Source organism: Pelobates fuscus, chromosome 4, assembly GCF_036172605.1.
Source record: "Pelobates fuscus isolate aPelFus1 chromosome 4, aPelFus1.pri, whole genome shotgun sequence".
Classification (NCBI taxonomy): domain Eukaryota; kingdom Metazoa; phylum Chordata; class Amphibia; order Anura; family Pelobatidae; genus Pelobates; species Pelobates fuscus.
This window is the reverse complement of record NC_086320.1, coordinates 5316865-5343660: the sequence shown is the minus strand read 5'-3', so window position 1 is coordinate 5343660 and position 26796 is coordinate 5316865. Positions and strand designations below refer to the sequence as shown.

General features: G+C 47.5%; 1 protein-coding gene across 3 annotated transcripts in view; it reads right to left on the bottom strand.

Annotated features, from left to right (window-relative positions):
- Positions 1–26796, bottom strand: part of HSF1 (heat shock transcription factor 1) — a 73455-nt gene that overhangs the window by 42067 nt on the left and 4592 nt on the right. For 2 of the 3 annotated variants that reach the window (XM_063450928.1, XM_063450929.1), the window contains exons 2-3: positions 17252–17391; positions 6385–6493 (exon numbers count right to left, since the gene is read on the bottom strand). In XM_063450928.1, coding sequence (XP_063306998.1) covers positions 6385–6493; positions 17252–17359 — 217 coding nt within the window. In that variant the 5' untranslated portion in view covers positions 17360–17391. Of the gene's footprint in view, positions 1–5176; positions 5193–6384; positions 6494–17251; positions 17392–26796 lie in introns of those variants that run through there. The other variant, XM_063450930.1, reaches the window with a different exon arrangement.

Sequence of the window (26796 nt, the reverse complement as noted above, 5' to 3'; positions counted from 1 at the left end):
TAGCCTTATGCCTATCCCACGCATGCTTAAACTCCTTTACTGTGTTAACCTCTACCACTTCAGCTGGAAGGCTATTCCATGCATCCACTACCCTCTCAGTAAAGTAATACTTCCTGGTATTATTTTTAAACCTTTGTCCCTCTAATTTAAGACTATGTCCTCTTGTTGTGGTAGTTTTTCTTCTTTTAAATATAGTCTCCTCCTTTACTGTGTTGATTCCCTTTATGTATTTAAATGTTTCTATCATATCCCCCCTGTCTCGTCTTTCCTCCAAGCTATACATGTTAAGATCCTTCAACCTTTCCTGGTAAGTTTTATCCTGCAATCCATGAACCAGTTTAGTAGCCCTTCTTTGAACTCTCTCTAAGGTATCAATATCCTTCTGAAGATAGGGTCTCCAGTACTGCGTACAATACTCCAAGTGAGGTCTCACCAGTGTTCTGTACAATGGCATGAGCACTTCCCTCTTTCTACTGCTAATACCTCTCCCTATACAACCAAGCATTCTGCTAGCATTTCCTGCTGCTCTATTACATTGTCTGCCTACCTTTAAGTCATCAGAAATAATCACCCCTAAATCCCTTTCCTCAGATGTTGAGGTTAGGACTCTATCAAATATTTTGTACTCTACCCTTGGGTTTTTACGTCCAAGATGCATTATCTTGCACTTATCCACATTAAATGTCAGTTGCCACAACTCTGACCATTTTTCTAGTTTACCTAAATCATTTTTCATTTGGCTTATCCCTCCTGGAACATCAACCCTGTTACATATCTTAGTATCATCCGCAAAAAGACACACCTTACCATCAAGACCTTCTGCAATATCACTAATAAAAATATTAAAGAGAATGGGTCCAAGTACAGATCCCTGAGGTACCCCACTGGTGACAAGCCCAAGCTTCGAATATACTCCATTGACTACAACCCTCTGTTGCCTGTCACTCAGCCACTGCCTTACCCATTCAACAATATTCGAATCCAAACTCAAAGATTGTAGTTTATTGATAAGCCTTCTATGTGCAACAGTGTCAAAAGCCTTACTGAAATCTAAGTAAGCAATGTCTACTGCACCACCCTGATCTATAATTTTAGTTACCCAATCAAAAAAATCAATAAGATTAGTTTGGCATGATCTCCCTGAAGTAAACCCATGTTGTCTCTGGTCTTGAAATCCATGTGTTTTTAGATGTTCAACAATCCTATCCTTTAACATGGTTTCCATCACTTTCCCCACTACTGAAGTAAGGCTTACTGGCCTATAGTTGCCCGACTCCTCCCTATTACCTTTCTTGTGAATGGGCACAACATTCGCTAACTTCCAATCTTCTGGGACTACTCCTGTTTTCAATGATTTGTTAAATAAATCTGTTAATGGTTTTGCTAGTACACCACTAAGCTCTTTTAATAGCTTTGGGTGTATTCCATCAGGTCCCATTGACTTATTTGTCTTTACTTTTGACAGTTGAAATAGAACCTCTTCCTCTGTAAACTCACGTGTAATAAATGACTCATTTATCCTTTTTGTTAACAGAGGTCCCTTTCCTTCATTTTCATCTGTAAATACCGAACAAAAATATTCATTGAGGCAGTCAGCTAGACCTTTATCCTCATCTACATACCTTCCTTCTTTTGTTTTTAATCTAACTAATCCTTGTTTTACTTTTCTTTTCTCATTTATGTATCTAAAAAAAGTTTTGTCCCCCTTTTTTACTGACTGTGCTATTTTCTCTTCTGTGTGGGATTTGGAAGCTCTTATAACTTGCTTAGCCTCTTTCTGCCTAATCTTATAGGTCATTCTGTCTTCCTCACTCTGGTTTTTTTTATAATTACTAAATGCTAACTTTTTGTTTTTTACTATTTTGGCCACATCTGCGGAGTACCACAGTGGTTTCTTGAATTTTTTGCTTTTACTGACAAGCCTAATGCAATTTTCTGTTGCCTTCAGTAGTGCAACTTTTAAATAATCCCATTTATTTTGGACTCCATATAAATTGCTCCAGTCTGATAATGACTCCTTTACACATATTCTAATTTTAGAAAAGTCTGTTTTTCTAAAGTCTAAAACTTTTGTTTTTGTGTGGTGTGACTCAGTCACTGTTCTTATATTAAACCACACTGACTGATGATCACTGGATCCTAAACTTTCACCTACAGTAATATCTGATACCAAATCTCCATTTGTTAACACTAAATCTAGTATGGCCTCTTTACGAGTTGGCTCCTCAACGACTTGTTTTAGAGACAATCCCAGTAGGGAGTTTAGAATATGTGTGCTCCTGGCACAAGTAGCTATTTTTGTTTTCCAATTCACATCAGGAAGATTAAAGTCACCCATGATGATAACTTCCCCCTTCATTGTCATTTTAGCTATTTCTTCAACTAGTAGATTATCTAACTCTTCAATTTGTCCTGGGGGCCTATAAATCACACCTACACGAGTTACTGTGTGATTACCAAATTCTAACGTAACCCAAACGGACTCTATGTTCGCCTCACTAACCTTTATTAGGCTAGATTTTATGCTATCCTTTACATACAGGGCCACCCCTCCCCCTTTCTTGCCTTCCCTGTCTTTTCTATATAAAGAGTACCCTGGTATTGCTATGTCCCAGTCATTTTTCTCATTATACCATGTCTCGGGGCAGATAGGGGCAGTTTATACAGAATAAATAGGGTCAGATAGGGGCAGTTTATACAGAATAAATAGGGTCAGATAGGGGCAGTTTATACAGAATAAATAGGGTCAGATAGGGGCAGTCTATACAGAATAAATAGGGTCAGATAGGGGCAGTTTATACAGAATAAATAGGGTCAGATAGGGGCAGTTTATACAGAATAAATAGGGTCAGATAGGGGCAGTTTATACAGAATAAATAGGGTCAGATAGGGGCAGTTTATACAGAATAAATAGGGTCAGATAGGGGCAGTTTATACAGAATAAATAGGGGCAGATAGGGGCAGTCTATACAGAATAAATAGGGTCAGATAGGGGCAGTCTATACAGAATAAATAGGGTCAGATAGGGGCAGTTTATACAGAATAAATAGGGTCAGATAGGGGCAGTCTATAAAGAATAAATAGGGTCAGATAGGGGCAGTCTATACAGAATAAATAGGGTCAGATAGGGGCAGTTTATACAGAATAAATAGGGTCAGGTAGGGGCAGTTTATACAGAATAAATAGGGTCAGATAGGGGCAGTTTATACAGAATAAATAGAGTCAGATAGGGGCAGTTTATACAGAATAAATAGGGTCAGATAGGGGCAGTTTATACAGAATAAATAGGGTCAGATAGGGGCAGTTTATACAGAATAAATAGGGGCAGATAGGGGCAGTTTATACAGAATAAATAGGGTCAGATAGGGGCAGTTTATACAGAATAAATAGGGTCAGATAGGGGCAGTTTATACAGAATAAATAGGAGCAGATAGGGGCATTTTATACAGAATAAATAGGGGCAGATAGGGGCAGTTTATACAGAATAAATAGGGGCAGATAGGGGCAGTTTATACAGAATAAATAGAGTCAGATAGGGGCAGTTTATACAGAATAAATAGAGTCAGATAGGGGCAGTTTATACAGAATAAATAGGGTCAGATAGGGGCAGTTTATACAGAATAAATAGGGGCAGATAGGGGCAGTTTATACAGAATAAATAGGGGCAGATAGGGGCAGTTTATACAGAATAAATAGAGTCAGATAGGGGCAGTTTAAACAGAATAAATAGGGTCAGATAGGGGCAGTTTATACAGAATAAATAGGGTCAGATAGGGGCAGTTTATACAGAATAAATAGGGGCAGATAGGGGCAGTTTATACAGAATAAATAGGGTCAGATAGGGGCAGTTTATACAGAATAAATAGGGTCAGATAGGGGCAGTTTATACAGAATAAATAGGAGCAGATAGGGGCATTTTATACAGAATAAATAGGGTCAGATAGGGGCAGTTTATACAGAATAAATAGGGTCAGATAGGGGCAGTTTATACAGAATAAATAGGGGCAGATAGGGGCAGTTTATACAGAATAAATAGGGTCAGATAGGGGCAGTTTATACAGAATAAATAGGGTCAGATAGGGGCAGTTTATACAGAATAAATAGGGGCAGATAGGGGCAGTTTATACAGAATAAATAGGGTCAGATAGGGGCAGTTTATACAGAATAAATAGGGTCAGATAGGGGCAGTTTATACAGAATAAATAGGGTCAGATAGGGGCAGTTTAAACAGAATAAATAGGGTCAGATAGGGGCAGTTTATACAGAATAAATAGGGTCAGATAGGGGCAGTTTAAACAGAATAAATAGAGTCAGATAGGGGCAGTCTATACAGAATAAATAGGGGCAGATAGGGGCAGTCTATACAGAATAAATAGGGTCAGATAGGGGCAGTTTATACAGAATAAATAGGGTCAGATAGGGGCAGTTTATACAGAATAAATAGGGTCAGATAGGGGCAGTTTATACAGAATAAATAGGGTCAGATAGGGGCAGTTTATACAGAATAAATAGGGTCAGATAGGGGCAGTTTATACAGAATAAATAGGGTCAGATAGGGGCAGTCTATACAGAATAAATAGGGGCAGATAGGGGCAGTTTATACAGAATAAATAGGGGCAGATAGGGGCAGTTTATACAGAATAAATAGGGTCAGATAGGGGCAGTTTATACAGAATAAATAGGGGCAGATAGGGGCAGTCTATACAGAATAAATAGGGGCAGATAGGGGCAGTTTATACAGAATAAATAGGGGCAGATAGGGGCAGTTTATACAGAATAAATAACAGCTGTCACACTTCCTACCTAATATCTAAACAAAGCAGATATTTCAGAGGGAAATGATCCATCCTATCTCAGTAGAAGTGGTCAATGAGGTAACAGTAAAAGGGTTCCACCCAGAACTGCAGATAAAGAGACCCTGAACAGCGATGCAGACCTTTCGGTACATTGAAGGTCAGAATAAAACCAGATGCTTCTGACCGCCACCAGTGAAAAGTGAAGTCACGTTTAAAAATGTTAATAGAGCATCCAGTGTCTATCTGTGGTGAAGCGGAGATGATTTTGAGGAGTTCTACCTGGGGTTGTCAAAGATTCCCAATTATATTGGTACAGCTTGAGCTGCCACTCAAATCTACCAATGCCGGCATGATGAATGTATTACTGAGCTAATACTCACACATATTGAGCTGCCGCACAAATCTAACCAATGCCGGCATGATGAATGTATCACTGAGCTAATACTCACACATATTGAGCTGCCGCACAAATCTACCAATGCCGGCATGATGAATGTATCACTGAGCTAATACTCACATATTGAGCTGCCGCACAAATCTACCAATGCCGGCATGATGAATGTATCACTGAGCTAATACTCACACATATTGAGCTGCCGCACAAATCTACCAATGCCGGCATGATGAATGTATCACTGAGCTAATACTCACATATTGAGCTGCCGCACAAATCTACCAATGCCGGCATGATGAATGTATTACTGAGCTAATACTCACATATTGAGCTGCCGCACAAATCTACCAATGCCGGCATGATGAATGTATCACTGAGCTAATACTCACATATTGAGCTGCCGCACAAATCTACCAATGCCGGCATGATGAATGTATCACTGAGCTAATACTCACATATTGAGCTGCCGCACAAATCTACCAATGCCGGCATGATGAATGTATTACTGAGCTAATACTCACATATTGAGCTGCCGCACAAATCTACCAATGCCGGCATGATGAATGTATCACTGAGCTAATACTCACATATTGAGCTGCCGCACAAATCTACCAATGCCGGCATGATGAATGTATCACTGAGCTAATACTCACATATTGAGCTGCCGCACAAATCTACCAATGCCGGCATGATGAATGTATTACTGAGCTAATACTCACATATTGAGCTGCCGCACAAATCTACCAATGCCGGCATGATGAATGTATCACTGAGCTAATACTCACATATTGAGCTGCCGCACAAATCTACCAATGCCGGCATGATGAATGTATTACTGAGCTAATACTCACACATATTGAGCTGCCGCACAAATCTAACCAATGCCGGCATGATGAATGTATTACTGAGCTAATACTCACACATATTGAGCTGCCGCACAAATCTAACCAATGCCGGCATGATGAATGTATCACTGAGCTAATACTCACACATATTGAGCTGCCGCACAAATCTAACCAATGCCGGCATGATGAATGTATTACTGAGCTAATACTCACACATATTGAGCTGCCGCACAAATCTACCAACGCCGGCATGATGAATGTATCACTGAGCTAATACTCACACATATTGAGCTGCCGCACAAATCTACCAATGCCGGCATGATGAATGTATTACTGAGCTAATACTCACACATATTGAGCTGCCGCACAAAGCTGGCCATGTTGTTGTGTTTAAAGTACTTCGGAAGAACTTCCTTGGCAAAACGACCTTGGTCAAACACGTGGAAGCTGTTCCCTTCCTGGAAGAGACGAGATACTGAGATAGAAAGGAATTGTTTGAGACATTAACACTCAATGGTAAAATGCCCCACCCACGACAAGAGCAATTCCTGAGTGCCATTCTGCTTATAAAAAAATGTATCAATTAGGGACAATCACATTCCATCCATCTCTAGCGGACTCATTACATGGGGCATTGCTGCCATTACTGTATGTGATCCCACCCCTCCTATTATAGGTCAACAGCTTGTAGGAGGCATATTGTACGTGTGTGTGTGCTTGGAGCGACATATTGTACGTGTGTGTATTTGCAGTGGCATATTGTACATGTGTGTGTGTGTTTGCAGCAGCATATTGTACGTGTGTGTGTGTGTTTGCAGCGGCATATTGTACGTGTGTGTGTGTTTGCAGCGGCATATTGTACGTGTGTGTGTGTTTGCAGCGACATATTGTAAGGGGGTGTGTGTTTGCAGAGGGCATATTGTAGGTGTGTGTGTGTTTGCAGAGGGCATATTGTAGGTGTGTGTGTGTTTGCAGAGGGCATATTGTAGGTGTGTGTGTGTGTTTGCAGAGGGCATATTGTAGGTGTGTGTGTGTGTTTGCAGGGGGCATATTGTAGGTGTGTGTGTGTGTGTTTGCAGAGGGCATATTGTAGGTGTGTGTGTGTGTGTGTTTGCAGAGGGCATATTGTAGGTGTGTGTGTGTTTGCAGAGGGCATATTGTAGGTGTGTGTGTGTTTGCAGAGGGCATATTGTAGGTGTGTGTGTGTGTGTTTGCAGAGGGCATATTGTAGGTGTGTGTGTGTGTGTGTAGAGGGCATATTGTAGGTGTGTGTGTGTGTGTGTTTGCAGAGGGCATATTGTAGGTGTGTGTGTGTGTGTGTGTGTTTGCAGAGGGCATATTGTAGGTGTGTGTGTGTTTGCAGAGGGCATATTGTAGGTGTGTGTGTGTGTTTGCAGAGGGCATATTGTAGGTGTGTGTGTGTGTGTTTGCAGAGGGCATATTGTAGGTGTGTGTGTGTGTGTTTGCAGAGGGCATATTGTAGGTGTGTGTGTGTGTTTGCAGAGGGCATATTGTAGGTGAGTGTGTGTGTTTGCAGAGGGCATATTGTAGGTGTGTGTGTGTTTGCAGAGGGCAAACACATATTGTACTGTTGTACAATTGGCATATTGTACGTGCGTGTTTGCAGGAGGCATATTGTACGTGCGTGTTTGCAGGAGGCATATTGTACGTGCGTGTTTGCAGGAGGCATATTGTACGTGCGTGTTTGCAGGAGGCATATTGTACGTGCGTGTTTGCAGGAGGCATATTGTACGTGCGTGTTTGCAGGAGGCATATTGTACGTGCGTGTTTGCAGGAGGCATATTGTACGTGCGTGTTTGCAGGAGGCATATTGTACGTGCGTGTTTGCAGGAGGCATATTGTACGTGCGTGTTTGCAGGAGGCATATTGTACGTGCATGTTTGCAGGAGGCATATTGTACGTGCGTGTTTGCAGGAGGCATATTGTACGTGCGTGTTTGCAGGAGGCATATTGTACGTGCGTGTTTGCAGGAGGCATATTGTACGTGCGTGTTTGCAGGAGGCATATTGTACGTGCGTGTTTGCAGGAGGCATATTGTACGTGCGTGTTTGCAGGAGGCATATTGTACGTGCGTGTTTGCAGGAGGCATATTGTACGTGCGTGTTTGCAGGAGGCATATTGTACGTGCGTGTTTGCAGGAGGCATATTGTACGTGCGTGTTTGCAGGAGGCATATTGTACGTGCGTGTTTGCAGGAGGCATATTGTACGTGTGTGTTTGCAGGAGGCATATTGTACGTGTGTGTTTGCAGGAGGCATATTGTACGTGTGTGTTTGCAGGAGGCATATTGTACGTGTGTGTTTGCAGGAGGCATATTGTACGTGTGTGTTTGCAGGAGGCATATTGTACGTGTGTTTGCAGGAGGCATATTACACGTGTGTTTGCAGGAGGCATATTACACGTGTGTGTTTGTAGAAGGCATATTGTACGTATGTGTGTACGTGTGTGTGTTTGCAGAAGGCTAATGAAGCTGGAAGAGATTAGACTCTCATTACATGGTTTAATCATTACTGTGCAGCTTTAGTTCACTTCGTGTATACGATGTTTAATGTATATAGTTACTGTATGCGGCGTATAATGTATATCGTTACTGTATACGGCGTATAATCTAGATCGTTACTGTATACAGCGTATAATGTATATAGTTACTGTATACAGTGTATAATGTATATAGTTACTGTATGCGGCGTATAATGTATATCGTTACTGTATACAGCGTTTAATCTATATCGTTACTGTATACAGCGTATAATGTATATAGTTACTGTATACGGCATATAATGTATATTGTTACTGTATACGGCGTATAATGTATATAGTTACTGTATACAGCGTATAATGTATATAGTTACTGTACAAGCGTATAAGGTATATAGTTACTGTATATGGAATATAACGTATATAAATAATGTTCACATTTTTGGTCGTATCCGAGCCTATCTCTTGCTGTATTCGGGACAGGATCTCCTTCCTCGCAGAATGTGGAGCCCCCCTGTTGGCCACAAGCCCACTCTCCCTCACTGCACAGCTACCAGATCATAGTTCCTCCAGCTGATTGATGGTAAATGGTATCCATGTGTGTCTCGAACGGCTCGTGTTTCAGGCCGACACTTGGCAGCAGAGACAGGAAATCTCGAGTCAGAGATGACAGAATGGAGAGAAAGGAAACTAGATCCAGGCTGGCAGACAGACAGATGCTTGGGGATGGTGTGAGGGACGGGGGCGCAGAACGGAATTAAAGTTACCGCAATCTAGTCAGGCAAACATGCCGGCTAGACAGGTCCCAGAGCAGCCGCCGCCACCACCAGTCTCACTGCAGGGCTGACGCTGGATGAGATCATGAAGAAAGGAAATAAAGTGCACATCTCTCACAAACTGAAACCAAGACATTATCTATTTCTAATAACAAACTCATATATAGAGTTATACAAACGTAATAGGACATCAATACATGTGATTTTTGGATACGTTGGTCACCCCGATCAAGGGATGTAACGTTTGTGGGGATCTGTGCCTGGAGATAATTAAGTTTAATACAGTGGCTGACTCAATTATCTCCCAGGCATAGGGGAGTGTCCGGGACCTGAGAGCCATTGTGATTGTGTATGTAGTCTACTCGCAGGTACAGGGGGGTGCCCCTTGCATGGGGACCTGCATATAAGGCCAGGTGTGGCTGACATTAAACAGATTATTTTTACCCTTCATGAAGTCTAGGCTCATGTTTGGGGGATTGGAGAGCTATATTCACTCTGGGGATTGCTATAATCACTATACTCCCTTGGATCACAACGATTGCTCTTGTAAGAGCAGCCTGCTTCGCTCTCGGGACTAGGAGAGGTCTACTCTCTGGAAGCTGGATCCTGGTCTTGGGTCCAGGATGGATGGACGACAGCGAGACCCCAACAAAGCTGCGGAGGTTTGTGGGGGTCTACGGAGGTTATGATGCCCGGTGCGGTGCTTATGCTACTAAGGATTACTAGTAAAAAGCGACTGACTGAGGTGCCCAGTCGGGGTGTCAAGTGGTCAGTCACACTGTACAATGTATATAGTTACTGTATGCGGCGTATAAAGTGTATACAGTTACTATGTGCGGCGTATAAAGTGTATACAGTTACTATGTGCGGCGTATAAAGTGTATACAGTTACTGTACGTGGCGTATAAAGTGTATACAGTTACTGTGCGCGGCGTATAAAGTGTATACAGTTACTATGTGCGGCGTATAAAGTGTATACAGTTACTGTACGCGGCGTATAAAGTGTATACAGTTACTGTACGCGGCGTATAAAGTGTATACAGTTACTGTGCGCGGCGTATAAAGTGTATACAGTTACTGTGCGCGGCGTATAAAGTGTATACAGTTACTGTGCGCGGCGTATAAAGTGTATACAGTTACTGTGCGCGGCGTATAAAGTATATACAGTTACTGTGCGCGGCGTATAATGCGTATACAGTTACTGTACGCGGCGTATAAAGCGTATACAGTTACTGTGCGCAGCATATAATGTATATAGTTACTCTATGAGCCGTATAACGTATTTAGTTACTGTATGCGTCGTATAACGTATAGATTTACGGTGTACGACGAATAATGTACACAGTTACGGTGTACGACGAATAATGTACACAGTTACGGTGTACGACGAATAATGTACACAGTTACGGTGTACGAGGAATAATGTACACAGTTACTGTATGCGGCGTATAATGTACACAGTTACTGTATGCGGCGAATAATGTACACAGTTACTGTATGCGGCGAATAATGTACACAGTTACTGTATGCGGCGAATAATGTACAGTTACTGTATGCGGCGTATAATGTACAGTTACTGTATGCGGCGTATAATGTACACAGTTACTGTATGCGGCGAATAATGTACACAGTTACTGTATGCGGCGTATAATGTACACAGTTACTGTATGCGGCGTATAATGTACACAGTTACTGTATGCGGCGTATAATGTACACAGTTACTGTATGCGGCGAATAATGTACACAGTTACTGTATGCGGCGTATAATGTATATAGTTACTGTAGGCGGCGTATAATGTATATAGTTACTGTAGGCGGCGTACAATCTATATAGTTACTGTAGGCGGCGTACAATCTATATAGTTACTGTAGGCGGCGTACAATCTATATAGTTACTGTAGGCGGCGTACAATGTATATATAGTTACTGTATGCGGCGTACAATGTATATATAGTTACTGTATGCGGCGTACAATGTATATATAGTTACTGTAGGCGGCATACAATGTATATAGTTACTGTAGGCGGCGTACAATGTATATAGCTCCTGAGGGCGGCGTACAATGTATATATAGTTACTGTACGCGGCGTACAATGTATATAGTTACTGTACGCGGCGTACAATGTATATAGTTACTGTATGCGGCGTACAATGTATATAGTTACTGTAGGCGGCGTACAATCTATATAGTTACTGTAGGCGGCGTACAATGTATATATAGTTACTGTAGGCGGCGTACAATGTATATATAGTTACTGTAGGCGGCGTACAATGTATATATAGTTACTGTAGGCGGCGTACAATGTATATACAGTGACTATATACATTATACGCTGTATACAGTAACTATATATACATTGTACGCCGCCTACAGTAACTATATATACATTGTACGCCGCCTACAGTAACTATATACATTGTACGCCGCCTACAGTAACTATATACATTGTACGCCGCCTACAGTAACTATATACATTGTACTCCGCCTACAGTAACTATATACATTGTACTCCGCCTACAGTAACTATATACATTGTACGCCGCGTACAGTAACTATATACATTGTACGCCGCGTACAGTAACTATATACATTGTATGCCGCCTACAGTAACTATATACAATGTACGCCGCCTACAGTAACTATATACATTGTACGCCGCCTACAGTAACTATATACATTGTACGCCGCCTACAGTAACTATATATACATTGTACGCCTCCTACAGAAACTATATACATTGTACGCCGCATACAGTAACTATATACATTGTACGCTACATACAGTAACTATATATACATTGTACGCCGCATACAGTAACTATATATACATTGTACGCCGCCTACAGTAACTCTATATACATTATACGCTGCCTACAGTAACTATATACATTGTACGCCGCATACAGTGACTATATACATTACGCGGCGTACAATGTATATAGTTACTGTACGCGGCGTACAATGTATATAGTTACTGTAGGCGGAGTACAATGTATATAGTTACTGTAGGCGGAGTACAATGTATATAGTTACTGTAGGCGGCGTACAATGTATATAGTTACTGTAGGCGGCGTACAATGTATATAGTTACTGTAGGCGGCGTACAATGTATATATAGTTACTGTATACAGCGTATAATGTATATAGTCACTGTATGCGGCGTACAATGTATATAGTTACTGTAGGCAGCGTATAATGTATATAGAGTTACTGTAGGCGGCGTACAATGTATATATAGTTACTGTATGCGGCATATAATGTATATAGTTACTGTATGTGGCGTACAATGTATATAGTTACAGTATGCAGCGTACAATGTATATAGTTACTGTATGCGGCGTACAATGTATATATAGTTACTGTATGTAGCGTACAATGTATATAGTTACTGTATGCGGCGTACAATGTATATAGTTACTGTATGCGGCGTACAATGTATATAGTTACTGTAGGCAGCGTATAATGTATATAGAGTTACTGTATACAGCGTATAATGTATATAGTCACTGTATGCGGCGTACAATGTATATAGTTACTGTAGGCAGCGTATAATGTATATAGTTACTGTAGGCAGCGTATAATGTATATAGAGTTACTGTAGGCGGCGTATAATGTATATAGAGTTACTGTAGGCGGCGTACAATGTAAATATAGTTACTGTATGCGGCGTATAATGTATATAGTTACTGTATGAGGCGTACAATGTATATAGTTACTGTATGCAGCGTACAATGTATATAGTTACTGTATGCAGCGTACAATGTATATAGTTACTGTATGCGGCGTACAATGTATATAGTTACTGTATGTAGCGTACAATGTATATAGTTACTGTATGCGGCGTACAATGTATATAGTTTCTGTAGGAGGCGTACAATGTATATAGTCACTGTATGCGGCGTACAATGTATATAGTTACTGTAGGCGGCGTACAATGTATATATAGTTACTGTATGCGGCGTATAATGTATATAGTTACTGTATGTGGCGTACAATGTATATAGTTACTGTATGCAGCGTACAATGTATATAGTTACTGTATGCGGCGTACAATGTATATAGTTTCTGTAGGAGGCGTACAATGTATATAGTCACTGTATGCGGCGTACAATGTATATAGTTACTGTAGGCAGCGTATAATGTATATAGAGTTACTGTAGGCGGCGTACAATGTATATATAGTTACTGTATGCGGCGTATAATGTATATAGTTACTGTATGTGGCGTACAATGTATATAGTTACTGTATGCGGCGTACAATGTATATAGTTACTGTATGTAGCGTACAATGTATATAGTTACTGTATGCGGCGTACAATGTATATAGTTACTGTATGCGGCGTACAATGTATATAGTTACTGTAGGCGGCGTACAATGTATATAGTTACTGTAGGCGGCGTACATTGTATATAGTTACTGTAGGCGGCGTATAATGTATATTGTGACGAAGTGCCCTTCGCCACTTGGGCCTGGAGAGGACTGCTTGCCAGCCTCTCGCCATGTGATTATGGTCCCTGGGAGGTTTGGCCCTTTAATAACAAGATTTGGGCACAATGGATTTTCGTTGTGCTGCTGCTGGCCCTTTAACGTCCAGAGGAAGGATTTGTACTTTTAAATTGGCACTTCGGATGCAGTCGAAGTGTCGAAGTTGTCAAAGTGGCCCCCATTAGAAAACCGAACACGTGGCAGCGGCCATTTTAATTTAGTCGAACACGGTCAGCGGTGCGTGCTACTGAATCTATGGAACTAAAATCGGCTACGCATTTGCAGGAACACAGCTGACCCTTACCTTCTCAGGAACTTCGACGCTTCGGCAGGAATCGAAGTGCGACAATTCGAACACACTGTTAAACTGGGATATTTTCACGAACGGCCTCGTTCGTACATGCGAATGGGACTTAGACATTTTTCTCTGTGAAATTGACCGACTGCACAGCCCAACTCTCTGGAACTCTTTTTGGGCATGAAAATGTGCTTGCGGTCGGTCAAAAGTGACTTATAACTATCTCCCGAACGGCTGAACGGATTCGAATGATTTTTGGGTATGTTTATATTTGGAATGTGCCGATTAAGAATATGTGACTTTTATTAATATTGGATGTATAGGTTTAGAGTTATGAAAGTTGGGTAAAAAGTATGTTTTAAACGGATAATTGGGTTACCATGTGGCTTAAACAGAATATCCATGAATATAGTATATGCAGTAACAGCTTTCTGATCCAATAAGAAATCCGACTCCCAATTTGCAGTTGGGAAGAAGTTATTTTGCAGTTTTGTGGAAATTACTTTGAATGGAGTTTTTCACCTACTTTTGGTGACAACAGAAACAGATGTGTGATGATTTTGGTTATTTTTTTAAATCTATATTACTAGGGATAGGACACCGATAGGTGACATCAGGGCTCCCCCTGGATAAGAAAGGCGGCGGCAAATATGAAAGCAATCCTATTTACCGGCATTACCAGCCTGCAGAGCGAGGCAACTGTCTAGCTCACAGCTAAAGCTTTGAAAGAGATGCGAGTCCATTTAACCCTGCCCTGCAGACAGCCCAAAGAGGAAGCATTCCCCAGTAAGTGGATTCAGCTCTTAAAAGAGCAGATATTTGGTTGTTACAGTAGGACCTGCCAGGAATGGGGTACATTGATGCTGTGGGAGGCAATGTATGATCTATACTGTAAGTAAACCCACATTTGTTTCGCCGAAGCCAGGTGTATTTAAAAAAAAAAAAAAATAATTTACATTTTGTGAGATTTAACCTGGTGTCTAGTGATACACACACACACCATACAAAATACACAATCCAGCACACTCGCTCATTTACAAACAACAATTTCAAGTTTCACAGATTGTAATATTTTATTTAAAGGGACACTATAGGCACCTGAACAACTTTAGCTTAATGAAGCAGTTTTGGTGTATAGAACATGCCCCTGCAGCCTCACTGCTCAATCCTCTGCCATTTAGGAGTTAAATCCCTTTGTTTATGAACCCTAGTCACACCTCCCTGCATGTGACTTGCACAGCCTTCCATAAACACTTCCTGTAAAGAGAGCCCTATTTAGGCTCTCTTTATTGCAAGTTCTGTTTAATTAAGATTTTCTTATCCCCTGCTATGTTAATAGCTTGCTAGACCCTGCAAGAGCCTCCTGTATGTGATTAAAGTTCAATTTAGAGATTGAGATACAATTATTTAAGGTAAATTACATCTGTTTGAAAGTGAAACCAGTTTTTTTTCATGCAGGCTCTGTCAATCATAGCCAGGGGAGGTGTGGCTAGGGCTGCATAAACAGAAACAAAGTGATTTAACTCCTAAATGACAGTGAATTGAGCAGTGAAATTGCAGGGGAATGATCTATACACTAAAACTGCTTTATTTAGCTAAAGTAATTTAGGTGACTATAGTGTTCCTTTAACAACACCTCACCTAGGCAAATTTAATGGGGGTTTAATGATCATATATTGCATAAGCCTGCCACAACGTCAATGTACCCCATTCTTGGCATGTCCTACTCTAGCAGCCTAATGCTTGCTCTTATGAGATGAATCCACTTATTGGGGAATTCTCCTCCTGGGACTCTCTGCAGTACAAGGCTAAATAGGATCCTGGAATGGGGCACCTGTGACAGGGAGGGGGGCAAAACCGGGGAGATGGTCTGGACTCCAAATATAGAAATGAAACGAAGAGGGCTGCACCCACCTGAACATGCAGACATTATAGGGTTCCAGCGCACTCGCTCACTCACTTAATGATTTCAAATCTCACAGACTGTAATAGTATTATTTAAAAACACATTGACGTTGTGAGTCTTATGCAATATATGATCATATACTGTAACTAAACCCCCATTAGCTTTGGCCTAGGTGATTATTACAATCTGTGATATTTGAAGTCATGGTTTAATGAAAGAGCAAGTGCGTTGGATTCTGTATGTTGTATATATTGACCCCAGCAGCACATTATAATGTATGCATGTTCAGGTAAGTGCCGCCCTCGTGGTTTAAAAGCACACAGAGACACACACAGAGACACACACAGAGACACACACAGAGACACACACAGAGACACACACAGAGACACACACAGAGACACACACAGAGACACACACAGAGACACACACAGAGACACACGAAGTAGCTGTTTTGGTGACGACCCTCTCCAATCGCAGTAGAAAGTTGGTTTTACTCACCTTTTCTCCTACGCTGCATCGGTCTCGTAGCGACTGGTCCAGCTTCCATTGCTGCAATCACCAATATTGATGCTCTAAGCCAAACCAATGATTTCCCATTAGAAAGCATTGGGAGGCTCATGCGCAGCACAATGCAGCAATCAATCAGCATCTCTTCATATCTTCATAGAGATGCAATGAATGAATGCACCTCTGTGGGATCCATTTATTGTCTCCATGCAGAGCGTGAATGACAGTGCTGCACGAGATAGGGGTGACTGCTACTAAAGGTGTTACTAGCCAGGAACAAACTTTAAACTGTGTCTGGATTTAATCATTTGGCCAAGTTGCACAAATTTGGATCCAGATTTATTAAATCCGGTTGTGGTCAGACTACAATTCACACAATATTCACCCTCATTAAGAGGATGCTTTGAAAAAAACTTTATATTGTTCTACAGCATTAACAGTTCAAACACAGCTGAACGGACCCCAATGATGTTTGCAGATTTAGGCTGGGGACATTCGTATTTTAGCGAAAAAAGCCATTTGAATTCTTGACATTTCCCATTTAGTAAATAAAATGTTTCCTGTGACGAATGACTCCATTTGAATTCATTGGATAGAAGGGAGCATTTCCATGTCCTATCATAATATGTGACACGACCCAACAGCAGTGGAACAGGGAACCCAAAAGGCCATATTCCCCTCGTTACGGCTAATGGATGGCTGAGGACAGGAAAACAATATGGTGTAGACACAGAATAAATCTTACTGGACTCCAGCAGATAAGAGGGTCCGTATCAGGGTCTTCCACCAGAGTCCACAGCTTGGCCAGGAATGCAGGTACATTACTGCCCCCACCAGCACCATGAGATTCCATCGCAGCCGGGTCCCAAACAATGAGTTCAACAACTACACAGAAAAAGGGAGAAATAATTAAGCAGGGGTAATATAGCAACTGAGTAAATAGAGTGGGCTAGTGTGGGGGTAATAGTGACTGGGATTGTGGAGGCAATCGCTGGCAATGTACGAAGATATGTGGGGGGACAGTGTTGGTTAGAAAGGAGGAATCAGAGAGATCGGGGAAAAGAATGTGTTAGTATGACGACACAAGTAAGTAAAGCTGACAGGAGGTATAGAATGGGCCTAATAGTAATTGGGGGTATAAGAGGGTATGGTGTGGGTTAGCATGAAGGTATAAGAGGCTGTGTGTATTTATGTAGTAGATGCAGTGTTTTTGTGTGTAAATATGTGTAGTAGGAACTCCCTCCCCCGACCCCTTAATGTTCCTCTCCCTTATCTTTTAGTGCACCCCCGTATTTTTTCCCTTCCCTGTACCTTAGTGCTCTCCCTTAACGTTCCTCTATCCCCCCCTAGTGTTCTTCCCCCTCCCTCCCCTGTCCCATAGTGTGCTTTCCTTCCCCCTCCCTCGTCCCATAGTGTGCTTTCCTTCCCCCTCCCTCGTCCCATAGTGTGCTTTCCTTCCCCCTCCCTCGTCCCATAGTGTGCTTTCCTTCCCCCTCCCTCGTCCCATAGTGTGCTTTCCTTCCCCCTCCCTCGTCCCATAGTGTGCTTTCCTTCCCCCTCCCTCGTCCCATAGTGTGCTTTCCTTCCCCCTCCCTCGTCCCATAGTGTGCTTTCCTTCCCTCTCCCTCGTCCCATAGTGTGCTTTCCTTCCCCCTCCCTCGTCCCATAGTGTGCTTTCCTTCCCCGTCCCATAGTGTGCTTTCCTTCCCCCTCCCTCCCCTGTCCCATAGAGTGCTTTCCTCCCCCCCTCCTCCTCCCCTGTCCCATAGAGTGCTTTCCTTCCCCCGCCATCTCCCCTGTCCCATATTGTGCTTTCCTTTCCCCTCCCCTCCCTCCCCTGTCCATAGTGTGCTTTCCTCCACCCGTCCAATAGTGTGCTTTCCTCCCCCCCTCCCCTGTCCCATATTGTGCTTTCCTCCCCCCCCTCCTCCCCTGTCCCATAGTGTGCTTTCCTCCCCCCCGTCCCATAGTGTGCTTTCCTCCCCCCTCCCCTGTCCCATAGTGTGCTTCCCCCCCTCCCCTGTCCCATAGTGTGCTTCCCCCCTCCCCTGTCCCATAGTGTGCTTTCCCCCCCCCCTCCCCTGTCCCATAGTGTGCTTTCCCCCCCCCCTCCCCTGTCCCATAGTGTGCTTTCCCCCCCCCTCCCCTGTCCCATAGTGTGCTTCCCCCCTTCCCCTGTCCCATAGTGTGCTTCCCCCCTTCCCCTGTCCCATAGTGTGCTTCCCCCCTTCCCCTGTCCCATAGTGTGCTTTCCTCCCCCCTCCCCTGTCCCATAGTGTGCTTTCCTTCCCCCTCCTCCCTCTCCCCTGTCCCATAGTGTGCTTTCCTTCCCCCTCCTCCCTCCCCTGCCCCATAGTGTGCTTTCCTTCCCCCCCTCCCTCCCCTGCCCCATAGTGTGCTTTCCTTCCCCCTCCTCCCTCCCTCCCCTGTCCCATAGCGTGCTTTCCTTTCCCCTCCTCCCTCCCCTGTCCCATAGTGTGCTTTCCTCCCCCCCTCCCCCCGGTCCCATAGTGTGCTTTCCTTCCCCCTCCTCCCTCCCCTGTCCCATAGTTGGCTTTCCTTCCCCCTCCTCCCTCCCCTGTCCCTTAGTGTGCTTTCCTTCCCCCTCCCCAGTCCCATAGTGTGCTTTCCTTCCACCTCCTCCCTCCCCTGTCCCATAGTGTGCTTTCCTTCCCCCTCCTCCCTCCCCTGTCCCATAGTGTGCTTTCCTTCCCCCCCCTCCTCCCCTGGCGAATAGTGTGCTTTCCTCCCCCCCCCCCCTCCTCCCCTGGCGAATAGTGTGCTTTCCTCCCCCCCCCCCTCCTCCCCTGGCGAATAGTGTGCTTTCCTTCTCCCCCTCCTCCTCCCCTGTCCCATAGTGCGCTTTCCCCCCCCTCCCCTGTCCCATAGTGTGCTTTCCTTCCACCTCCTCCCTCCCCTGTCCCATAATGTGCTTTCCATCCACCTCCTCCCTCCCCTGTCCCATAGTGTGCTTTCCTTCCACCTACTCCGTCCAATAGGGTGCTTTCCATCCCCCTCCTCCCTCCCCTGTCCCATAGTGTGCTTTCCATCCCCCTCCTCCCTCCCCTGTCCCATAGTGTGCTTTCCTCCCCCCCCTCCCCTGTCCCATAGTGTGCTTTCCTTCCACCTCCTCCCTCCCCGTCCCATAGTGTGCTTTCCTTCCCCCTCCCCTGTCCCATAGTGTGCTTTCCTTCCCCCTCCTCCATCCCCTGTCCCATAGTGTGCTTTCCTTCCCCCCTCCCCTGTCCCATAGTGTGCTTTCCTTCCCCCTCCTCCATCCCCTGTCCCATAGTGTGCTTTCCTTCCCCCCTCCCCTGTCCCATAGTGTGCTTTCCTTCCCCCTCCTCCCTCCCCTGTCCCATAGTGTGCTTTCCTTCCACCCCCCGCTCCCCTGTCCCATAGTGTGCTTTCCTTCCCCCTCCTCCCTCCCCGTCCCATAGTGTGCTTTCTTTCCCCCTCCCCTGTCCCATAGTGTGCTTTCCTAACCCCCTCCCCTGTCCCATAGTGTGCTTTCCTCCCCCCCCTCCCCCGTCCCATAGTGTGCTTTCCTCCCCCCCTGTCCCATAGTGTGCTTTCCTCCCCCCCTCCCCTGTCCCATAGTGTGCTTTCCTTCCCCCCTCCCCTGTCCCATAGTGTGCTTTCCCCCCCCTTCCCTGTCCCATAGTGTGCTTTCCTCCCCCCCTGTCCCATAGTGTGCTTTCCTCCCCCCTCCCCTGTCCCATAGTGTGCTTTCCTGCCCCCCTCCCCTGTCCCATAGTGTGCTTTCCTTCCCCCTCCTCCCTCCCCTGTCCCATAGTGTGCTTTCCTCCCCCCCTCCCCTGTCCCATAGTGTGCTTTCCTTCCACCCCCCCGCTCCCCTGTCCCATAGTGTGCTTTCCTTCCACCCCCCCGCTCCCCTGTCCCATAGTGTGCTTTCCTTCCACCCCCCCGCTCCCCTGTCCCATAGTGTGCTTTCCTCCCCCCCTCCCCTGTCCCATAGTGTGCTTTCCTGCCCCCCTCCCCTGTCCCATAGTGTGCTTTCCTTCCCCCTCCTCCCTCCCCTGTCCCATAGTGTGCTTTCCTTCCCCCTCCCCTGTCCCATAGTGTGCTTTCCTTCCACCTCCTCCCTCCCCTGTCCCATAGTGTGCTTTCCTTCCCCCCTCCCCTGTACCATAGTGTGCTTTCCTTCCCCCCGCTCCCCTGTCCCATAGTGCTTTCCTTCCCCCCCTCCCCTGTCCCATAGTGTGCTTTCCTTCCCCACTCCCCTGTCCGATAGTGTGCTTTCCTTCCACCTACTCCATCCCATAGTGTGCTTTCCTTCCCCCTCCTCCCTCCCCTGTCCCATAGTGTGCTTTCCTTCCCCCCTCCCCTGTCCCATAGTGTGCTTTCCTTCCCCCCGCTCCCCTGTCCCATAGTGCTTTCCTTCCCCCTCCTCCCTCCCCTGTCCCATAGTGTGCTTTCCTTCCCCCCTCCCCTGTCCCATAGTGTGCTTTCCTTCCCCACCGCTCCCCTGTCCCATAGTGTGCTTTCCTTCCCCCTCCCCTGTCCCATAGTGTGCTTTCCTTCCACCTCCTACCTCCCCTGTCCCAAAGTGTGCTTTCCTTCCCCCTCCCCCCCCCAGTATAGGGGGGTATTAGGGCAGTAGGGGGGGCATTAGGGCAGTAGGGGGGACATTAGGGCAGTAGGGGGGGCATTAGGGCAGTAGGGGGGGCATTAGGGCAGTAGGGGGGGCATTAGGGCAGTAGGGGGGGCATTAGGGCAGTAGGGGGGGCATTAGGGCAGTAGGGGGGGCATTAGGGCAGTAGGGGGGGCATTAGGGCAGTAGGGGGGGCATTAGGGCAGTAGGGGGGGCATTAGGGCAGTAGGGGGGGCATTAGGGCAGTAGGGGGGGCATTAGGGCAGTAGGGGGGGCATTAGGGCAGTAGGGGGGGCATTAGGGCAGTAGGGGGGGCATTAGGGCAGTAGGGGGGGCATTAGGGCAGTAGGGGGGGCAGTAGGGCAGTAGGGGGGGCAGTAGGGCAGTAGGGGGGGCAGTAGGGCAGTAGGGGGGGCAGTAGGGCAGTAGGGGGGGCAGTAGGGCAGTAGGGGGGGCAGTAGGGCAGTAGGGGGGGCAGTAGGGCAGTAGGGGGGGCAGTAGGGCAGTAGGGCAGTATAGGGGGGGCATTAGGGCAGTATAGGGGGGGCATTAGGGCAGTATAGGGGGGCATTAGGGCAGTATAGGGGGGCATTAGGGCAGTATAGGGGGGGCATTAGGGCAGTATAGGGGGGGCATTAGGGCAGTATAGGGGGGCATTAGGGCAGTATAGGGGGGGCATTAGGGCAGTATAGGGGGGGCATTAGGGCAGTATAGGGGGGGCATTAGGGCAGTATGGGGGGGCATTAGGGCAGTATAGGGGGGGCATTAGGGCAGTATAGGGGGGGCATTAGGGCAGTATAGGGGGGGCATTAGGGCAGTATAGGGGGGCATTAGGGCAGTATAGGGGGGGCATTAGGGCAGTATAGGGGGGGCATTAGGGCAGTAGGGGGGGTATTAGGGCAGTAGGGGGGGTATTAGGGCAGTAGGGGGGGTATTAGGGCAGTAGGGGGAGTATTAGGGCAGTAGGGGGAGTATTAGGGCAGTAGGGGGGTATTAGGGCAGTAGGGGGGTATTAGGGCAGTAGGGGGGGTATTAGGGCAGTAGGGGGGTATTAGGGCAGTAGGGGGGGTATTAGGGCAGTAGGGGGGGTATTAGGGCAGTAGGGGGGGTATTAGGGCAGTAGGGGGGGTATTAGGGCAGTAGGGGGGGTATTAGGGCAGTAGGGGGGGTATTAGGGCAGTAGGGGGGGTATTAGGGCAGTAGGGGGGGTATTAGGGCAGTAGGGGGGGTATTAGGGCAGTAGGGGGGGTATTAGGGCAGTAGGGGGGGTATTAGGGCAGTAGGGGGGGTATTAGGGCAGTAGGGGGGTATTAGGGCAGTAGGGGGGGTATTAGGGCAGTAGGGGGGGTATTAGGGCAGTAGGGGGGGTATTAGGGCAGTAGGGGGGGTATTAGGGCAGTAGGGGGGGTATTAGGGCAGTAGGGGGGGTATTAGGGCAGTAGGGGGGGTATTAGGGCAGTAGGGGGGGTATTAGGGCAGTAGGGGGGGTATTAGGGCAGTAGGGGGGGTATTAGGGCAGTAGGGGGGGTATTAGGGCAGTAGGGGGGGGTATTAGGGCAGTAGGGGGGGTATTAGGGCAGTAGGGGGGGTATTAGGGCAGTAGGGGGGGTATTAGGGCAGTAGGGGGGGTATTAGGGCAGTAGGGGGGGTATTAGGGCAGTAGGGGGGGTATTAGGGCAGTAGGGGGGGTATTAGGGCAGTAGGGGGGGTATTAGGGCAGTAGGGGGGGTATTAGGGCAGTAGGGGGGGTATTAGGGCAGTAGGGGGGGTATTAGGGCAGTAGGGGGGGTATTAGGGCAGTAGGGGGGGTATTAGGGCAGTAGGGGGGGTATTAGGGCAGTAGGGGGGGTATTAGGGCAGTAGGGGGGGTATTAGGGCAGTAGGGGGGTATTAGGGCAGTAGGGGGGGTATTAGGGCAGTAGGGGGGGTATTAGGGCAGTAGGGGGTATTAGGGCAGTAGGGGGGGTATTAGGGCAGTAGGGGGGTATTAGGGCAGTAGGGGGGGTATTAGGGCAGTAGGGGGGGTATTAGGGCAGTAGGGGGGTATTAGGGCAGTAGGGGGGGTATTAGGGCAGTAGGGGGGGTATTAGGGCAGTAGGGGGGTATTAGGGCAGTAGGGGGGGTATTAGGGCAGTAGGGGGGTATTAGGGCAGTAGGGGGGTATTAGGGCAGTAGGGGGGGTATTAGGGCAGTAGGGGGGTATTAGGGCAGTAGGGGGGGTATTAGGGCAGTAGGGGGGGTATTAGGGCAGTAGGGGGGGTATTAGGGCAGTAGGGGGGGTATTAGGGCAGTAGGGGGGTATTAGGGCAGTAGGGGGGTATTAGGGCAGTAGGGGGGGTATTAGGGCAGTAGGGGGGTATTAGGGCAGTAGGGGGGGTATTAGGGCAGTAGGGGGGGTATTAGGGCAGTAGGGGGGGTATTAGGGCAGTAGGGGGGGTATTAGGGCAGTAGGGGGGGTATTAGGGCAGTAGGGGGGTATTAGGGCAGTAGGGGGGGTATTAGGGCAGTAGGGGGGGTATTAGGGCAGTAGGGGGGTATTAGGGCAGTAGGGGGGGTATTAGGGCAGTAGGGGGGTATTAGGGCAGTAGGGGGGGTATTAGGGCAGTAGGGGGGTATTAGGGCAGTAGGGGGGTATTAGGGCAGTAGGGGGAGTATTAGGGCAGTAGGGGGAGTATTAGGGCAGTAGGGGGGGTATTAGGGCAGTAGGGGGGGTATTAGGGCAGTAGGGGGGTATTAGGGCAGTAGGGGGGTATTAGGGCAGTAGGGGGGGTATTAGGGCAGTAGGGGGGTATTAGGGCAGTAGGGGGAGTATTAGGGCAGTAGGGGGGTATTAGGGCAGTAGGGGGGGTATTAGGGCAGTAGGGGGGGTATTAGGGCAGTAGGGGGGGTATTAGGGCAGTAGGGGGGTATTAGGGCAGTAGGGGGGGTATTAGGGCAGTAGGGGGGTATTAGGGCAGTAGGGGGGGTATTAGGGCAGTAGGGGGGTATTAGGGCAGTAGGGGGGTATTAGGGCAGTAGGGGGGGTATTAGGGCAGTAGGGGGAGTATTAGGGCAGTAGGGGGGTATTAGGGCAGTAGGGGGAGTATTAGGGCAGTAGGGGGAGTATTAGGGCAGTAGGGGGAGTATTAGGGCAGTAGGGGGAGTATTAGGGCAGTAGGGGGAGTATTAGGGCAGTAGGGGGAGTATTAGGGCAGTAGGGGGAGTATTAGGGCAGTAGGGGGAGGTATTAGGGCAGTAGGGGGAGTATTAGGGCAGTAGGGGGAGTATTAGGGCAGTAGGGGGAGTATTAGGGCAGTAGGGGGGTATTAGGGCAGTAGGGGGAGTATTAGGGCAGTAGGGGGGTATTAGGGCAGTAGGGGGGTATTAGGGCAGTAGGGGGGTATTAGGGCAGTAGGGGGGTATTAGGGCAGTAGGGGGGTATTAGGGCAGTAGGGGGGTATTAGGGCAGTAGGGGGGTATTAGGGCAGTAGGGGGGTATTAGGGCAGTAGGGGGGTATTAGGGCAGTAGGGGGGTATTAGGGCAGTAGGGGGAGTATTAGGGCAGTAGGGGGAGTATTAGGGCAGTAGGGGGGTATTAGGGCAGTAGGGGGGTATTAGGGCAGTAGGGGGGTATTAGGGCAGTAGGGGGGTATTAGGGCAGTAGGGGGGTATTAGGGCAGTAGGGGGGTATTAGGGCAGTAGGGGGGTATTAGGGCAGTAGGGGGGTATTAGGGCAGTAGGGGGGTATTAGGGCAGTAGGGGGTATTAGGGCAGTAGGGGGGTATTAGGGCAGTAGGGGGGTATTAGGGCAGTAGGGGGGTATTAGGGCAGTAGGGGGGTATTAGGGCAGTAGGGGGGTATTAGGGCAGTAGGGGGGTATTAGGGCAGTAGGGGGGTATTAGGGCAGTAGGGGGGTATTAGGGCAGTAGGGGGGTATTAGGGCAGTAGGGGGTATTAGGGCAGTAGGGGGGTATTAGGGCAGTAGGGGGGTATTAGGGCAGTAGGGGGGTATTAGGGCAGTAGGGGGGTATTAGGGCAGTAGGGGGTATTAGGGCAGTAGGGGGGTATTAGGGCAGTAGGGGGGGTATTAGGGCAGTAGGGGAGGTATTAGGGCAGTAGGGGGTTAGGGTATTAGGGCAGTAGGGGGTATTAGGGCAGTAGGGGGGTATTAGGGCAGTAGGGGGTATTAGGGCAGTAGGGGGTATTAGGGGTATTAGGGCAGTAGGGGGGTATTAGGGCAGTAGGGGGGTATTAATTAGGGCAGTAGGGGGGTATTAGGGCAGTAGGGGGGTATTAGGGCAGTAAGGGGGGGTATTAGGGCAGTAGGGGGGTATTAGGGCAGTAGGGGGAGTATTAGGGCAGTAGGGGGGTATTAGGGCAGTAGGGGGGTATTAGGGCAGTAGGGGGGTATTAGGGCAGTAGGGGGGTATTAGGGCAGTAGGGGGTATTAGGGCAGTAGGGGAGTATTAGGGCAGTAGGGGGTATTAGGGCAGTATAGGGGGTATTAGGGCAGTATAGGGGGTATTAGGGCAGTAGGGGGTATTAGGGCAGTATAGGGGGTATTAGGGCAGTATAGGGGGTATTAGGGCAGTATAGGGGGTATTAGGGCAGTAGGGGGAGTATTAGGGCAGTAGGGGGTATTAGGGCAGTAGGGGGAGTATTAGGGCAGTAGGGGGAGTATTAGGGCAGTAGGGGGGTATTAGGGCAGTAGGGGGGTATTAGGGCAGTAGGGGGAGTATTAGGGCAGTAGGGGGGTATTAGGGCAGTAGGGGGGTATTAGGGCAGTAGGGGGGGTATTAGGGCAGTAGGGGGGTATTAGGGCAGTAGGGGGGTATTAGGGCAGTAGGGGGGTATTAGGGCAGTAGGGGGGTATTAGGGCAGTAGGGGGGGTATTAGGGCAGTAGGGGGAGTATTAGGGCAGTAGGGGGGTATTAGGGCAGTAGGGGGAGTATTAGGGCAGTAGGGGGGTATTAGGGCAGTAGGGGGGTATTAGGGCAGTAGGGGGAGTATTAGGGCAGTAGGGGGAGTATTAGGGCAGTAGGGGGAGTATTAGGGCAGTAGGGGGGTATTAGGGCAGTAGGGGGGTATTAGGGCAGTAGGGGGGTATTAGGGCAGTAGGGGGGTATTAGGGCAGTAGGGGGGTATTAGGGCAGTAGGGGGGTATTAGGGCAGTAGGGGGGTATTAGGGCAGTAGGGGGGTATTAGGGCAGTAGGGGGGTATTAGGGCAGTAGGGGGGTATTAGGGCAGTAGGGGGGGTATTAGGGCAGTAGGGGGGTATTAGGGCAGTAGGGGGGTATTAGGGCAGTAGGGGGGTATTAGGGCAGTAGGGGGGATTAGGGCAGTAGGGGATTAGGGCAGTATTAGGGCAGTAGGGGGGGTATTAGGGCAGTAGGGGGGTATTAGGGCAGTAGGGGGGTATTAGGGCAGTAGGGGGGTATTAGGGCAGTAGGGGGGTATTAGGGCAGTAGGGGGGGTATTAGGGCAGTAGGGGGGGTATTAGGGCAGTAGGGGGGGTATTAGGGCAGTAGGGGGGGTATTAGGGCAGTAGGGGGGGTATTAGGGCAGTAGGGGGGTATTAGGGCAGTAGGGGGGGTATTAGGGCAGTAGGGGGGTATTAGGGCAGTAGGGGGGTATTAGGGCAGTAGGGGGGTATTAGGGCAGTAGGGGGGTATTAGGGCAGTAGGGGGGTATTAGG